The sequence below is a fragment of the Aspergillus thermomutatus genome (assembly GCF_002237265.1).
Source record: "Aspergillus thermomutatus strain HMR AF 39 chromosome Unknown NODE_153, whole genome shotgun sequence".
NCBI classification, from domain to species: domain Eukaryota; kingdom Fungi; phylum Ascomycota; class Eurotiomycetes; order Eurotiales; family Aspergillaceae; genus Aspergillus; species Aspergillus thermomutatus.
In genome coordinates, this window is record NW_020798202.1 from 20,098 (window position 1) to 33,598 (window position 13,501).

Sequence of the window (13,501 nt, forward strand, 5' to 3'; positions counted from 1 at the left end):
ATCGACTCAATTCCAAGCATACATAGTACTCATACCCCGTCAATGGTTTACATGAGGGAAATCTTCTCTGCTCACCCCGTCCGTCAGAGAAATGAGATGCACATTCTAACCGTTCCACCGTCAACACATACATAAACACAACAGGTCCGCCACAGGCATCAGCAGAGCGCCTCTGGAATAATCCAGTCTAATCCGCATTCGTGCAAGGTCACAGCCTCGCAGGCAACTCGCCGAGTACTTAGTCCGGTTGGGCTTCCATCGAGGCAAAGTCGGCTACGGGCAAAAAATTATCATTGAAGGACGAAGCGACTGGGAGTGATCTCGTGACGGGCCGAATCTTGCCAAGTACGGCGTAACCTGCGCGGAAATCTCCAAAGCATCGACCTGAGACGCGGGTCTAGATTCGGAGCGTCTGGTAGTGGCATATTGCTCTGTGACCCTTTTCATCCTGATATTCTACAGGGTGGTATCTTGACTTCTTGAGACGATTTGGTAGTTGCAAGACGTAGATCATTGGCAAGACCAGCATGATGGCCAGAGAAGAAAAGCAAGCACAATCAAGAGCCAAAGTTGATAGCATACCTTGTACTTGGCAACCCGGGCAGCCTCAAGTAGCTCTTAATTGTTACATTGCCACAACCCCGGAATAAGCATCGAGGAGTCGCCAAACTAAGCATCCCGGTACACTGGTCCAGCACCGGGGAGTGCCGTTGACGCAATAATGAAGAGATATCACGCCATGATCTTGAGGCGGTTGTTCCTCCCAACGGTGGTGATACATATGCCATGTCACCTTATCACATACCTAGTTCTACAGAGTGCATTGGATATCTGTATCGAATGGCATCCACCGTACCTATCATTTATCATTCTATTTCCATTATTCAAATTGATCTGACATGTTGACCGATCGATTTACATTTACCATTTCCGCGGTCCTGGTCTCTGGGTATGCGCTATTTTGCGTCTCAGCTGGTGCAAGGTCCCATTATTTGGCTGGTTGGGACTCTCTGAATCATGTAGTCCAGAAAAAACAAATAGATCTGGGTTGATCGTATTTTCCCCTGCCTATTTCCCTGTTATGGGCTTGCTTCATACTGTTTAATTCTTACTGGACAATGAAATTGCCTCAAAGAGAGGGACCATCCGTGAAATCTTCAAATCACTGCGCCCCAGGAAACAAGAAAGCCAAAAAAAATAGGAGTAGCCGCGACAGTCGAGGTGGGAAGATCGTTCAAAAAGCAATTATCCCTCTAGAGTGAGGTAGGCTGCTCGGATTGACAAGTGACAGCCACAGGCCGTGTGTATTTACTACTAGGTAGTACTAACTACTATGTCTGTCTTATGTAGGTGCTCTACTTTAGTACATGACGCAGATCGTTCTCCGCATCATTGTAACTGGAGATTGGAGAAGGAGATGACAGGAACAGCGTCAGCGCGACCACGTAGACACCTGCAGGAGATCCCCTCTGGTCTGCGTTATACAGCACAACATTGGAGGCTTGATTGACCCTGTCGGCAACTGATTTGCTCGGAAGTGCTGTGATGATTCCACCAGTTCGACCACTCTTGATATTCTGGGGCCGGAGGATTGATGATGGTCTGATCAACTGGACTTTTGTTCTTTTCACTATTAATGAATAGTAATGACCCTCTGTCGGTTAACCGCCGCTGCCGCAACTCATACTTCACGACTCTCGACTGAGACTCCTATTGTGCCATTGTCAGGACAGTGACACTCGAATTGTCTTCTGGTATTTTCTGCTCCCTCGTACAGACCGATTTGCTTTAGCGCCACGAACTGTGTGCCCGAGGACGTGCTATTCATATCCCAAAATCGGACACTAAGATGGTGCCGTGGTCCATTTGTTGGGTATCGACTGTCAAGGCCAGGATAATGGATCGATTGACTGGCTGAATATTAATATCGATATTGATTCTAGCTGGATTCTGAACGTGTTCGATGCAGGACTGCAGGACCAATGAAGATCAGTAGGATGGCGAGATAATCTCGCACAAGCCACAAACCCTCCCGCTAGAGTCTAGGGGGAGTTGGCCATGCTCTTCATAGCAGGGATTGGCATCTCCCGTTGCTTTTTCTCCTCAATCCTGCTTGTAAAATGCCGTCTCAGATTGTAGACTAGATACTGTTAGGTAGTCAGGTCTGATGTGAAGACTGGATGTGCTAGTCTGCTAGTCTACATACGCGACAAGAGAAGAGGAAAAAGAAAAGATCACCAGGTACAGATGCCCCACCTCGTGCTCAAGGAAAGCCAGAGTCAAGAAACCAGCGAACTGCTCTCGTTCCTCATCCAGACCAGTTGGATGCCTAGAAGTCGCTTCTCGATAAGAAGTCTCTTCCTCCCTCTCGATCACCTTCAGATATTGTGACTCTACACCGGTTCAGCTCTTCTCTCTCCAGCCAAGACAGTTGTTCCTCTTCCCCTCTCCGAGTCCGCTGTCCAACCACACCGGCTAAATTGTCACACCACCTCAACGTTTTCACCAAGGACAGACAGACCCTCTGGCTCCTATGGTCCTATCAATACTCTCCTTCTTTATATTTCTCTAGCTTGACCTTTGCCCTCTACATCAACAACAAAGTACCTCCAGTCTCCGTCGTTCAGCAACTCTTCGAATCCCTTGCGAAACCTTTCCCCACGGGGTTCGGCCGGCCGCCTTTGAAGCATCTCGCGCACTGGCCGTCCCGTCCAGCTCTGCCACCTCCGTTCCGCCTTCTCAAACCGTGCCATGGCTCGCCTCGACCGACTATTCCCCTGTCAGTGAGACCTCGACGGCCTGCGATCGTTTCCAAGGCTCGGGTCTTCCCTCCACAGTCTGATGGTCACACTCGACACAGACGAGGTTACCGCAGGTCCACTACAGGGTATCGGATAAGCTCGACGAGGCGAGATCCGGAACAAACCACCACTACTGCGCGGACAAATTGTGCGCATATCCCACGACTTCTCCAGATCCATTACACGATATGACATTCGCTGTTGGTATGGTGACCGGGTTAGAGCAGGAACTCAACTACAACCGAAAAGAACCGGGCGATAAGGAAGCGGCCATGGTGGAGACCGACGCCCTGCGAGCGGACGGCACGCCGCGCAAACGCAAGAGGGCCCGGAAAGTGAACTCGGATCGGAAGTTTGAATGTACACATGAGGGCTGCGGCAAGAGCTATTCGCGTGCGGAGCATCTCTACCGCCACCAACTGAATCGTATGTCGGACGTCCTGCAATCGCAAGCCTGTCTCTGCGGATGCGAATGACTGATCCATGACCTGCTCTAGACACTCCCAAGCAGATTTATCGATGCGACTTTCCTGACTGTTACCGGACCTTTGTACGGCAAGATCTCTGTATTCGGCATCGTGAACGGCACACGACACAAGGCTCTCAGCTTCAGAAACGGGACCATTTCGCGCAAGCGGCCTCGCAGAACAAAGAAAAAAGCCAGTTTCCTCACAACGTGGTCCATAATACTGTTCCGCAGATGGGCAGCACCCAGCAGCCGCCTATCATGCCTGCGACTACCGTTGATTTCACATCGGCGCGCCCAGCAACCACCTTTCCAGAAGGAGGGGTAGAGACTCTGACGCCTCAGTCCGCCAATGGTTCCAGCAAGCACATACCAGTCTCTTCGTCGGGCTCGATTTCGCTTGGCCGACCCCTCAATTACCAGCCTTTGGGTGCTCAGCATGGCGTGGGGACGCCAGACTCGACGGCATCGAGGTCTAACAGCTTGAGCAACCATAGCATCAATTCTCCTCCTGGTCAAGCAAATGCTCCCTTCAGTCCTTCAGACCTGCAGAAGCCAGCGTATGTGCCGCTCACCGGCCGCCACTCCATAGATCTGTCGGGCAGCCCTACTGATCAGACGCGTCAACTGACCGGACTGCATCCCGTTTCTAGGACAAGACCTCAAGATGCTGCAGCATACTCCATGCCAACCGACGTCAATGGCTCTTCTGGAGTTCAGTCGCTACCGTACGGCTCTCCGACAGGCTTGCAAATGCCTGTCGGTGGATTTTCCGACCTTTCGATGAATACCATGCCGCCCTCCACCCAAGCGTCGCTAGAGAGTACAACCACCATTACTGGACTAGATTCCCTATCGGGAATGATCGCTTCTGCGGATCCCGGATTCGACCCAATGAACTCTTGCGTCTATCCGATCTTCGGCGGCGAAACATACAACAACCGCTCCCCCTTTGCGATGGCCGATGACTTTACCGCGTGGCTGTTCAATGAGCCTGTCCCGGGATCGTCGTCCCTGGCCTATCCTCCCACGACTTCCATGATTCCGAACTATCTGGATCCCACACAACTGCAGAGTCAGTTCCTCATCGGCGAGCCAGCGTTCGGCAGTTTCCTGAATGGCGTTCTTCCGCAACATCCAATGAGTGTCACCAGTATCTTAGATCCAGGTTCGCCCCAGGCGATCATGTCGGAGGAGAAGCGACAGGAGTTACTACATCTCATGGCCACTCGATTCAACGAAGCCGCATATTCAGCGGTGGCAAAGCGCAAAGATGCTCTGATGGATGGAGACGTTGACGATGATAGCCATGTTCTGAGCTTGCGCATGATGCAGACATATATCGGGTCCTACTGGTATCACTTTCATGCGCAGCTCCCCATTCTTCACCAACCCACTTTTGTCGCGGATAAGGCGCCAAATCTGCTTCTCTTGGCCGTCATGGCCATTGGAGCAGCCACGCTGGACAACATCCATGGGCAAGAGGTGACCGAGACGGCTGCGGAACTAGCCAACTTCATAGGTTGGCATCTGCGATGGGAGATCTTCATGGACGCTGATTTCCGACCGCCAGCCAAGCTCTGGGTCTTCCAGGCTTTACTCCTGCTCGAGGTCTTTGAGAAGATGTACTCGACTCGCGCATTGCACGAGCGCGCGCATATCCATCACGACACCACGCTGACGCTGATGCGTCGCGGCAGCTCGTTGATCGGCCGCTCCGCGCTCGACTCACCCGCAAGCTTCAGAGATGACCGGCAGGCCCGGTCCACGACAGGATCTGCCTCGAATTCCGAATTTGCCGCTGACGATTCCTGGACTCACTGGATCAAAGCGGAGGCCACCAGACGGGTTGCATTTGCTGCCTTTGTGCTGGACTCAACCCATGCCACTATGTTTGGGCACTCGGCGAAGATGGTGGCCCATGAGCTCCGGCTCCCGCTGCCCTGCGACGAAGCCTTGTGGTCAGCCACCAGTGCCGCCGAAGTTGCTCGCGTCCAATCTAGCCTGCATGCAAACGGTGTCAAGCCGACCATGTTTCTCGACGGGCTCAAGAAGACGCTCAACGGACAGCGTGTTACCACGAATGCGTTCGGCCGCACTATCTTGATGGCCGGTCTTCTTAGTGTCAGTTGGCATATGAATCAGCGCGACCTGCAAGTCAGCTCGCTGGGCGTTCCGCAGGCCCTCGGTGGACGAGATAAGTGGCGATCAGCCCTTTTGCGAGCTTTTGACAACTGGCGGCGTGATTTTGACGAGGCCCTGGCTCAGGCAGGACCTCCCCCGTTCCCCAATCAATACCGGCGGCATTTTCTCGAAGACGAGGGCGTTTTCGAGTCGCGGGACGTCCTACATGGACTGGCTCACATGGCCTCGCACGTCGACATTGTGGACTGTCAGATATTCGCCGGAGCTGGCCGACTCATGGGGCGATCGATCACTCCGCGGGACTACAGCGCTGCCCGTGAGAAGATGACCGAGCGATGGGCCACCAAGGCGTCAGCGCGAGACGCGACGTTTTACGCCCTCAAGTTTCTCTCCGAATGTCTTTTGAATAACCGGAGTGTATCCGAAGAAAGCGGAACCTACTCCGGACGCGATGACTATCTACTCAACCGGTCATGGGTCATCTATGTCGCAGTGCTGGTCGTCTGGTGCTATGGGTATGCGCTCGACGGCCCGGTCGCCTCACCTCCGACGCTGAAAACGGTAGCTGAACAGCGACGCGACATGGAAGCCTATCTCCGCCGGGTGGGCGGGGTCCGTGAACCGAACGAGTTGGCGACGATGAAGGGCCGCAATCAGTGTCTCGGCTTGCTGATGATCCTACGGGATGGTTTCGCCAACACCCGGTGGGAGCTGCTCTCGGAAGCATCCAGTCTGCTGCAAAGCTGTATCAACAAGTTGCGGAACGAGACGCGGCGGTCGAGTTGAGACCGTTGACTTTCAGGCATTTCTCGATATATGTCTTATAAACTTATGTTTTTGGAGGACGATCTGCCATGTTTATGATTTGTTTCATTGTTTGCATGATGTGATACCACGGGCTGGCGATTTTTTTGTATACTGTTGATAAGTATATCTAGTACAAACAAACCTTCCTCTACATGTATTCGAATTCACTTTTTAACCTGTACATTCCAGCTCGATGTATTTAGTACCAGAAATAAGCTATGTCATCTCATCTGGATCGCTGGGGTCAGTCAATCCACACCTGCTGGTTACCACAACAACCGCCGAAACACCGCCAAACCCACACCTGGCCAACTTCTAATCATCACTCCTCCTCGCATCTTCCCAATCGATTAGCTTCGGTCCCTTCTAATCTTTGTAAGGATCTATCATTGTTTACAATCTTAACAATACGTTTTGTTGCAGCCATTGATTCTACCATTTCTTTGTTGCAGCATACCAAATCAACCCCTGAACCCACAACATCAACCATGGTACGTCTGGAATCCCCCTCCACCCAGCGCCGGGAGGAATGTCGCATGTGGATAGCCTCACGAGGAGATCGGAAGTGAAACTGCTGCATGCAATTACTCCTGTTGCGACTTCCTCCCTTGCATCGCGTCGTCCCCTGTTTAGTGTTTTGCCGTTGCGTTGCTGCCATTCTTGGATCTCCGCCTCTCCCCTCTTCTTCACACCCTGTACCAGTGGTTCTGGTTCTGGTTCCGAACAACTGAGTTCCCTCCGTCATTTCATTCTCCATCCTCAACTCCTCCCCCATCATCATCGTCCATCTGCTGGAAACAAGAACGTTCGTCAAAATGCCTCGCTCACCTGATTCTCACCACGACCAGGCCTCCACCAACTACAAGGAAGCGTTCTCGCTCTTCGACAAGCGCGGCACGGGAAAGGTATCGCTCGAGTCGCTCGGTGACCTGCTGCGCGCATGCGGTCAGAACCCTACCCTCGCGGAGATTGCGGATCTGGAGAAGAGCATCGGCGGAGACTGTAAGCTCCTTGGGGTTTCGTGCTCCTGTGGCGCGGCGAGCTGACAATGCTGCTAGTCGACTTCGAATCGTTCCTCAAGGTCCTGAACCGTCCAGGTGGATTCCGAGAGCCCGGCGAGCCCGAGGAGTACTGTCGGGGGTTCCAGGTGTTTGATAAGGATATGACTGGGTTTATTGGGGTGGGACAGTTGCGCTATAGTATGTTGCTCTGCATTGCGCATTCATCTGGCTGCGGGTTAGGGTGCTGATTGATTAGTTCTCACGAATCTGGGCGAGAAGATGTCGGACGAGGAGGTCGATGAGCTGCTGAAGGCGGTTGATACCAGCTCCGGCGAGATCAACTACACCGGTATGTTTCCTTCTCTGTTCTACTACGCTAAAAGCTAACTTGGTGTCGCAGAACTCGTCCGCACGATCCTGGCCAACTGAATGATTACGATACCCCCCTTGACGCTTCCACGATGGTTTTTACGATGTGCGCTGCCCGTCCACGCAGTCGGTGACTTGGTTGTCGGCTCGGCTTTAGCAATTAGTTTATATTCAGATAATATGAAATCTGTACTGTATCCCCTTTCTTCATGTTCTGTAGATGAAGATGTAGGCCCTATAGGATACCTATTGAGGAATCCATCCGCTCCACTCCCGATCCATCACCCGCATCTTCTCCTCGTCGCCCATAGTCTCCGTCTCTATCAACGCCCCAGGAAGCAAATATACAACCCGGGGCTCCTGATCCGACTCCTCCCCTTCGAGTTCATCCTCGCCCCTCCCATCCTTGGCAACAGGGAAATGCACCGCATCGAGAAAATACCCCACGACAACGCGACACCGCCCACATCGCAGGAACCGCCGCTTCTCGAACCCGTCTTCCCGGCGGATCAGCGTCGCCTTGCGATCGGGGAGAGTTGTGGACAGGAGAATCGTGTAGTGTTTCTGCTTCTGCTTCTCCTTCTCCTTCTTTCGCTCTCCCTGTCCTTCGGTTGAGGTGGCTTCGGGGGAGGCGTCTGGCTCGTCGTCATCGTCGGCGTCGGCGTCGGCGTCGGCGTGCGGGAGAGGGAGGATCAGCGCGCTGTCCTGGGCGGGGTCCTTTCGGCGGGGGAGGGCCGCGATTGTGCGGGTTGTGGCTAGGAGGAGGTGGTTGCAGAAGCGGCAGTGGTGGGTGTGGACTTTGAGGCGGTGGTGTTGTTGTTGGTGGTGTTGTGGAGGCGAGGGCGGTGGGGAGGCGGAGGGGTTTGTGGAGGTCATATTCTTTGGCGAGTTTCGTTGGTGAGGATTGATGAAGAGTGAAGAGTTCTCTATAGGTTGAAGGACGGGGGAAGATTGGAGATTTTATGGGTGAAGTGGTGAAGTGGTGAAGGTGATGTAGAGAGCTGGGCTGGGGTCTTATCGATAAGCTAAGGTAGGGTAGCTACATAGCTACGGGTCCGAGCTACGAACAGTAAATATAGGCACGAAGCGAATTCTTGAGATTGTGCTAGCTTGTGATAAAGCATCTAGTCTACTAAACTAAGCCAACCCCAAATCCTTGTAAAAGGCGTCCGTCTTGGGCTCGCGGCCGAGGAAGTCGGTCAACGTCTTCATCTCGTCCTGGCTGCCGCCCTTCTCGAGGACGCCGTAGCGGTATCTGCGACCGGCAGCCGGGTTCATGGGGTCGTCCTTGAAGACGGTGTAGAACATGTCGGTCGAGTAGACTTGGGAGCTGCAGTCGATTAGACGGCGTTTGCAAATACGTGATCCCCGAAACAAGGAAGGCTTACCTGAGATATCCGTAGTATCCCGCATCATAACCCCCAATCAAGTGACCAAAGGTTGCTTCGCCGTGGCCCCATTCGTCGCCCATTCCTAGAACCTCCGGGCCGTCCTGCAGCGCGATCTGCTTTCGCAGCTGGTTGTATGTGGCGGAGATGGGCAGCTTCTGGATCTGCTCGTGGTTCTCGGCTTCGTGCACCGTCATGTCGAAGATGCCAAAGTGCAGCTGGCGGAGGTTGAACAGCGCGTCGTTGACGTGCTTGGTCCGGATCAGGTTCTCGATGACATCGTCGGGAATGCGCTCTGGCGGCTGGGACTTGCCGTGGGCCTGTTCTTGCCATGCGGCGAGGTATTCAGGCGACAGCGTCGAGTAGTGTTTGCTCAGGGACTTGAGCTGGGAGGGGGTCCAGCACCAGTTCTCCAGCATCTGACTGGGGGCTTCCACAAAGTCCCGGACGGTGCTGGTTCCGTGGAAGCGCGAGTAGATCGTCTTGGAGACGAGGTCGTGGATCCCATGTCCGAGCTCATGGAACAGGGTCACCACCTCGTCATGCTTGAGGAGACTGGGTTTCTTGGCCGTGGGCTTGGTGAAGTTGCACACCAGTGCGGTGGCGGGGTAGCGTCGCTTGCCGTCAGCGTCGATAAAGCCCTATGATTGTTAGTCAATGGACACCAACCGTATATAAAACACATTACCGGCTGGAGATTGAAGTTGGCCGCATGGCCATACTTGCCAGGGCGGGGGAACAGGTCCAAGTAGAGGTAGCCCACGAAACCATTGCCCTCGCCCTCGTCATCCCAGACGCTGAAGATCTGGACATCTTCGTGCCAGACGATATCGCTTCCCTTGCCGGAGGACGCAACCTTTTCACGATCCTCGCCCGTAATCTCAACGAACACAAGGCCAAACAGCTCTTCGAAGATCTTCAGCATGCCCTCGATGGTCGTCTGCAGAGGGAAGTACTCGGCGATCAGTTGCTGATCTAGCGAGTAATCCTTCTCAAGCATAAGGCGGTCGTAGAACCGGTGGTCCCACAGATAGTAGCGGCCATCGAAGGACTCGCCGCGAGACTCGATGTCCGCTTTCTTGAGCTCCAACAAAGCCTTGATCTCCTTGTGTCCTCCGGCAGTCAGACGCGACCGCAAGTCTCCCAGGAAGTCGTCAACGGTCTTGGGAGTCTTGGCCATCTTATCTTCAATGCGGAACGCCGCGTGGTTGGGGTATCCAAGCAAACGAGCGGCCTCGTCACGTAGGATGATGGCCTCCCGGAACAGAGGCACGTTCTGGTTGCACTTGTTCTCGTTCTCGATCATCAGCCGCTTGCGAGTCTCCGCGTTCTTCGCATACTTCATGGTCGGGAACAGGTCGGGATACTTGAAGGTCAACCAGAGCTTGCCTTCATGCTCCCCCTCGCCCTTCTTCAAGCCAGATAGAACGTCTTCCGGCACGCCGTCGAGCTCCTCGCGTGTGAACCAGATTCCACCGTTCTCCTCGTTCAGGTTCTTCTGGAATTCAATGCTAATCTGGCTCAGACGCTTCTTGATCTCCTTGAAGCGATCGCGCTTCGGTCCGGCCGGAAGACCCAGCCCGTTGCGGATGTAATCCTTGTGTTCCTTCTCCAGCAATCTTCGGGACTCCGGGTCGAGGCTCTCGTTCTTCTTCAGCACAGCATCGACGAGCTTGAATACGTCCTCACGCATCACACTCTCAATGAAGAACTCGTCCATCAGCTCCTCAGCCTTGGATGACGCATCCCGTAGCTGCTGCTCCGTCGACACTGCCTGGTAGAAGCTCAAAATGTGGGATTCCAGCGCCATCGCATTCTCATCTTGGGCCAGAGGCTTCAGCACCGAGTCGAATGTCGCTGACTCGGGCTTGACGTTCGCAACAACATTGTCCTGCGCTTTGCGGGATGTCTCGATGAGGCGCTTGGCGTCATCGACGATGGATTGGGCGGTCGCGGTAAAGAGGGGCGGGGCCTGGGGAGGCCGACGGAGATGTTCGGGAGCCATGCTGGCGGTGGTAAGGGACTTGCGAAGATCGGTCAATGCGGTATTGTAGACGGCGGTAGTTGTAGGTAACCGAGAGACACGAAGCTGGCTCAAGACCGAAGAGAGCCTGAAAGTGGGGGAGGTGAGGCGGAGAGGAGGAGCCACGGTGACCAGAAGGATGCCCGCCAGGAGGACGAGGGCGTGCAGATATAAAGCGCGAGAGAAGAGTGGACTAATGGTGACGGTAGAGAGGGGCAAATCTGCAAGGACAAGGCGGGGTAGACCTCTAGCTTGAGTAATAGATATATAATCAGATGGCACAACGATGGACACGATTCTCGGTCGATATTAAGGATTCTTCACTAAGGTCCATATGGAGTACTCTGTATTCCTGGGTGACAGTTCATGACTGGATTAGGTTTAGTAGTCCTATTTAGGTATAGCAGACTTAGCATCTACTCTGTAGATATACCCAGTAGACTTGACCTAGTACTACTTGATAATATCTTCTTCTACTCTATCCAGGCTCCCAATTGCCTAAGTATTAATTGATAAGGTACTTCTACTATTAACTAGTTTGTTTGATATCTATACTTGGCAAAAGACCACTATGATTTGTCGAATCATGTGGTCAAGTTATGCCTGGGCCCTTTATCCGGTCGGCTTATGCCTAGGCTATCCAGCCAGCCTAGGCTCTCTATTGCCTACGCAAGGAACTAATCGCTGACCTCCGACCTTAGAGCTCCTTTCCTCATCCACGTGCGGAGTTCAGGTTATCTCCATTCTGTCATGTGATCTAGGAATAGTACATTTGCTTAATCTGGACTTCTAGCTGTCATTGTCTTGTCACGTCAGACAACTCAGCTTCCGCTTTCAGACGATGGCTGCCATTTTGGAAAGCAAACTCCTGCCACCCTCGCATCGAAGTTACATACCAGTGCAGAGCCAAGGTACAGTACAGAACGTCATGTAATTTCTAGAAGAATTTATTAGAAACGTCGAGTCGAGAGATGGCGTTTTGATAGGCGTGTTCAGGGTGACTGGCTAAACATCTTTAAGCATGCCAGACGGATGCAACCTTGCTTCCCAATCCACGCGGTGAAGCAGAGATATAAGATTCTCATCTAAGAGCGCATGTCCATTCCTACACATTATACCCCAAATACTGCAGTCTAAGAAATATGGAAGACTACTGTGCGACGTCGCTCTTCCAACCTTCCAACCTGGCCAAGGCCCTGGAGGACACTATGGACCCGTCGTCCGGGAGATCTACCCATTTATTGGGCACCATTGTCTCTATTCCTCACACCATCTCAGCTCGCACGCTGGCAGTCCTGGGTTATGACTTTGTCATGGTCGATGCTCAGCATACGTTAGTCCCCTCTCGTACTCAACGGACCGCGTTTCAGTCCAAGGTCTAACCGATATGGACTGTATCGGCGGTGCAGACCGATTGAAGCTGAGAACCTCGTTCGCCTAATCCAAACCGTCAGCCTCTCTAGCAAGGGAAGGACCGTCCCAATCTGTCGAGTGCCGTCCGCTCACTCACATTTACTGACGCATGCTCTTGACGCGGGTAAGCCTCGTTTCGAACTATCAGTTTGAGATCCTAACTGCTCACAAAACTGGCGTTTGAACAGGAGCCGGGGGCATTATCTTCCCACACATTGATACACCGGAGCAAGCCGCCGACGACGTCAGCAAGTGTCGGTATGCATACTCAAACGGTGACCGGTCATTGGCTCCAGCAGCGTTAGTCCCTGGAGTTACAGATGTGGCGCCACCAGGGTCTTCCCATGAGCGCGTAGCGGACGAAAACATTGCAGTGATCATCCAAATCGAAAGTCCGGTAAGTTCACTATTCTCAGGTTGACGGGATCTTCTGATGGGCTGATGACGGGATGTCTTAGCTTGCCCTTGACAATGCCGACGCCATAGCTGCAGTCCCTGGTGTGAATGCCCTAATGTTAGGGGCTGGCGATCTTCGAGTTGCTATGCGCTGTCCTCCGCGCCGGGTGGGCGACCCCGAAGATCCAAAGATATTGGACGCCATAGATCGGTTGGTGAAGGTGTCGAAACGGCATCAGAAGCCTTTGGCGGTGGTTACGTGCAAGGTGTCCGGGACAACGAATACTTGGCTCAAAGACTTTCAGCTATTGATGGTAACATCGGATTACTTCAGCGTGGTGAAGGGACATAAGGAGGATTTAGCTCGTATGAAGGAGACACTGGCGGAGGTGCAAGGGTTAAAAAATTGACTGCTCAGGCATGGAGCGAGGGCCTATGGCTAGTACTGATATTGCTCAAGAGTCAGCACGCCTCGATTGCCAATTCGATCAGGTCCCTTACTGTAGGAACTTTTGTAGCGCGCCGTGACAGCCCTGCAATTCAGGGAAGCATGACATAGCACTGTTGGTCTACTGCACAACCAGTATCTCGTCACTAACCAAATAGTATAGACCGACCAATCAACTGTAGTGGCGCACTGGGTATTGTGATCCTTCGGCTTCAAGCCGCCAAGGATGGCCGATGGTGGTCGA

General features: G+C 53.2%; 5 protein-coding genes across 5 annotated transcripts; 3 read left to right on the forward strand and 2 right to left on the reverse strand.

Annotated features, from left to right (window-relative positions):
* Positions 1–2,989: 2,989 nt before the first annotated feature.
* Positions 2,990–6,198, forward strand: CDV56_103363 (putative C2H2 finger domain protein; the record flags this gene model as incomplete). Its single annotated transcript, XM_026756982.1, has 2 exons — positions 2,990–3,227; positions 3,299–6,198. 2 exons carry the CDS (start codon positions 2,990–2,992, stop codon positions 6,196–6,198), a joined length of 3,138 nt encoding a protein of 1,045 aa, XP_026612837.1.
* An 836-nt stretch (positions 6,199–7,034) lies between these two features.
* CDC4 (putative cytokinesis EF-hand protein Cdc4) lies at positions 7,035–7,649 on the forward strand (the record flags this gene model as incomplete). Its single annotated transcript, XM_026757400.1, has 4 exons — positions 7,035–7,221; positions 7,278–7,418; positions 7,477–7,569; positions 7,621–7,649. 4 exons carry the CDS (start codon positions 7,035–7,037, stop codon positions 7,647–7,649), a joined length of 450 nt encoding a protein of 149 aa, XP_026612838.1.
* Positions 7,650–7,835: 186 nt separating this feature from the next.
* Positions 7,836–8,465, reverse strand: CDV56_103864 (uncharacterized protein; the record flags this gene model as incomplete). The annotated part of the gene is made up of 1 exon (XM_026757483.1): positions 7,836–8,465. The coding sequence occupies one exon, from the start codon at positions 8,463–8,465 to the stop codon at positions 7,836–7,838; it is 630 nt and encodes a 209-aa protein (XP_026612839.1).
* A 261-nt stretch (positions 8,466–8,726) lies between these two features.
* Positions 8,727–10,982, reverse strand: CDV56_103953 (M3 family metallopeptidase; the record flags this gene model as incomplete). The annotated part of the gene is made up of 3 exons (XM_026757572.1): positions 8,727–8,919; positions 8,978–9,618; positions 9,666–10,982. 3 exons carry the CDS (start codon positions 10,980–10,982, stop codon positions 8,727–8,729), a joined length of 2,151 nt encoding a protein of 716 aa, XP_026612840.1.
* Positions 10,983–12,142: 1,160 nt separating this feature from the next.
* CDV56_104286 (HpcH/HpaI aldolase family protein) lies at positions 12,143–13,219 on the forward strand (the record flags this gene model as incomplete). Its single annotated transcript, XM_026757905.1, has 4 exons — positions 12,143–12,333; positions 12,410–12,537; positions 12,602–12,810; positions 12,872–13,219. 4 exons carry the CDS (start codon positions 12,143–12,145, stop codon positions 13,217–13,219), a joined length of 876 nt encoding a protein of 291 aa, XP_026612841.1.
* Positions 13,220–13,501: the final 282 nt, after the last annotated feature.